Raw genomic sequence first — 3,181 nt, 5'->3', positions numbered from 1 at the left:
TTTACGAAAAAATATTTAGTTAACTTTAATATTTTTATATTAAAAATGATCTAATTCTAAAATTAAAAAAAAATAAAAATCCAATTAAAAAAATATAAAATTTCTTATAAATTTAATAAAACTATTAGACTATCAAAATAATTCAACCTTATATTATTAGTGATCCAAAAGCCAAAAAAGCCAATGAGTTATAACTCAAATAGCATAATCTCTCAATACTCAATTAAGAGACTGCGGATTCGAGTGTAAAAAAAAATGGCCATCCAAAAAAAGACTATAAACATTTGCATCAAAATTAAATTATGGTTAAAAAGTAAAAAAATATAAAATTTCTTATAAATTTAATAAAACTATTAGACTATCAAAATAATTCAACCTTATATTATTAGTGCAAATGACCATCCAAAAGCCAATGAGTTATAACTCAAATAGCATAATCTCTCAATACTCAATTAAGAGACTGCGGATTCGAGTGTAAAAAAAAATGGCCATCCAAAAAAAGACTATAAACATTTGCATCAAAATTAAATTATGTCGATAATCGTTAAAAAGTGTAACTAAAATTGGATTTAACACTAGATTTGACATTGAATGTAATAGTAAAAGAAAATGAATGCAGGAGGAGCGAGCGGTATAGGAATGGAGACGGCGCGAGTGCTAGCACTTCGAAAGGCCCACGTCATCATCGCAGCGAGGAACATGGAGTCCGCAAAGGAAGCAAAACAACTCATATTACAACAAAATGAGTCTGCTAGAGTGGAAATAATGAAACTTGACCTTACCTCTGTCAAATCTGTTAGATCTTTTGCAGAAAATTTCCTCGCTCGTGATCTTCCCCTCAACATCTTAATGTTTTTTCCTTAACCCTTTCTTATACTCTCACTTTTCTCACTTCGATTCGGGTTCCTTAAAAAGATTGCAAGAATTGAGAACCAATAATTAGGACTAATGTAAATAGGCCTATGGTTTTCAGAAACAATGCTGGAGTCATGTTCTGCCCCTACCAGCGTTCAGAGGATGGGATTGAGATGCAGTTCGCAACAAACCATCTTGGTAATAATTAATAGCCGATAAATGTTTTTTTTTTATTATAGTAATAAAAAACTCGCACATTATTTTGTTACAAATTTGCAAGTCTAATTGCTAGTCTCTTAACAGGGCATTTCCTCTTAACAAATCTTCTTCTTGAGAAAATGAAACAAAGCGCAAAAGCAAGTGGAATTGAAGGAAGGATTATAAATCTGTCATCAATTGCTCATACCTATACTTACGAAGAGGGGATTCGATTTGATAACCTTAACGATGAAGCTGGGTATGACTTCATTATTTTCCTGCTTTGCTGCATATGCATAGCTTTGTTTATTTATTTAACATTATTATAAATATTTCTTTGATTTTTATTTCCAGTTATTCTGACAAGAGGGCTTACGGGCAGTCCAAGCTAGCTAATATATTGCACGCAAATGAACTCTCTCGCCGTTTGAAGGTCATTTAATTTATTACTAAATGCTTCTCTAATTTCTTTACTTTTTTTTTTGGTATTTTAATTTCTTTACTTTTATATGTCTTAGAGACATTACAAACACAGATGCAGCTCTGGCCTAGTGATAATAAAAGTCCAATCATGTTAGTATACATACTGAAATATAAAATATATATTTAAAATAAGTTAAATAATACATGAATTTATATGTAAACACATACTCGTCCGTTTAATTAAGTATCAGAGTTTAAATATTACCTTATATATACAACAATTTATTAACCAGCGATAGACTCCTTAAACAAAACTTCGAGTTCATATTGGTTATGGGTTGAAAATAGAAATTGAACTCTATGAGATTGAATTTTTCGTTGTTCCTCTCTAGCTCAGCGGTCGGCTGTTAGATCATAGGTTCGAATCCTAGTTGGATCAGTTTGGTTCATTCCGAATTCAAGAATTCGAAATGAAAGGGTTGAGTTTGCTTTGACCGTTAAAAGTAAGTAATCTGTTTCTCCTATCTTTTGTTTGTCTCTGTTACATTCTATCTCATTGTATTTTGTTCAGTTCTGTAATATTTGAAAATTGCTGTCAATATTTCGGTGTTGGTTCAGGATATTCTCTTATTCTACAATCTAAGACTATTTAAACTAACTAATTTAGAATTCTCCAAAGAACGATTAGCTCTGTATCAATAGAATGTCATCATCCATATATAACAACTTGGTATGATATATTCAAATTATAACATATGAATAGTAAAAAGTACCTTAAATGGAGCTCAAATTCGTAACGAATTAGTCCTTAGTCTGTCGGGATAAAAGATACCATAAACAAAAAAAAAATACACAAATACATGGTGGTTGGTTTTGGTATAAACATAACATTTTTTATTAAAAAAATACTTAATTAATCATCTAATAAAAAATAATTGTCATAACTTTAGGTAAAAATTGTGAGTTTTATCTCAATGCACTCTGTATATATATATATATATATACAATTAAAGGAATGAATTTAATTAATTGAATGACATTCTAAAAAGATTTTACTAAATAGGTAATTTTTGTAAAGTCTAGTTCAGATAAACTTTGTCCTTCTTTTCCATTTTCACGTTCTGTTTTTGGCTGCTGGTTCTGAGCATATAATCCATTGAGTTATTATTACCTGTTGCGTCCTGTGGTAGTTGTTTCCTTCTCATGGATCACATTAAAGATACATACATATGATCCAGCAACATTGACCACATGACTTCCCATTTTTTTTTCACTCACTAAGCACTTGTGACAAAGTGGCTTTGGTTTACAGGAAGAAGGTGTGAACATCACAGCCAATTCAGTGCACCCCGGAGTGATAATGACTCCTCTTATGAGACATTCTACTCTACTCATGAGTACGTCATTAATTTCCCTTGTCCATGAACATATACATATTGCGTAGAATTTCATTGTCTAAGATGGTATTTCTAGCTAGGTGTAAAATATTGTATCGACTCATGTTATATTTACTATTAAATTAGATGCATAAATCTTATTTCAATTAGATCGAATTTCATTGATTAATAGATATGTTAGGTATGAGTCAACGTTGAACTCATGTCTTATTGTTGTGTTTGATTAATATTTGTTAAAAATATAATTATTTATATGTCTTTTTATTAGTTTAAGTTTATAGGAGAATTGATATTAGGATATGATAACA

At 30.1% G+C, this 3,181-nt stretch overlaps 1 protein-coding gene across 1 annotated transcript in view; it reads left to right on the top strand.

Moving 5' to 3' along the window:
- Positions 1-3,181, top strand: part of LOC107625171 (short-chain dehydrogenase TIC 32, chloroplastic) — a 10,378-nt gene that overhangs the window by 5,271 nt on the left and 1,926 nt on the right. Inside the window, exons 2-6 of the mRNA XM_016327747.2 lie at positions 620-851; positions 974-1,053; positions 1,159-1,312; positions 1,408-1,486; positions 2,789-2,873. Of these exons, the coding sequence (XP_016183233.1) occupies positions 620-851; positions 974-1,053; positions 1,159-1,312; positions 1,408-1,486; positions 2,789-2,873 (630 nt within the window). The remainder of the gene's footprint in view (positions 1-619; positions 852-973; positions 1,054-1,158; positions 1,313-1,407; positions 1,487-2,788; positions 2,874-3,181) is intronic.

Source organism: Arachis ipaensis, chromosome B02, assembly GCF_000816755.2.
Source record: "Arachis ipaensis cultivar K30076 chromosome B02, Araip1.1, whole genome shotgun sequence".
In the NCBI taxonomy this organism is placed as follows: domain Eukaryota; kingdom Viridiplantae; phylum Streptophyta; class Magnoliopsida; order Fabales; family Fabaceae; genus Arachis; species Arachis ipaensis.
This window is presented reverse-complemented; position numbering and strand designations above follow the sequence as displayed.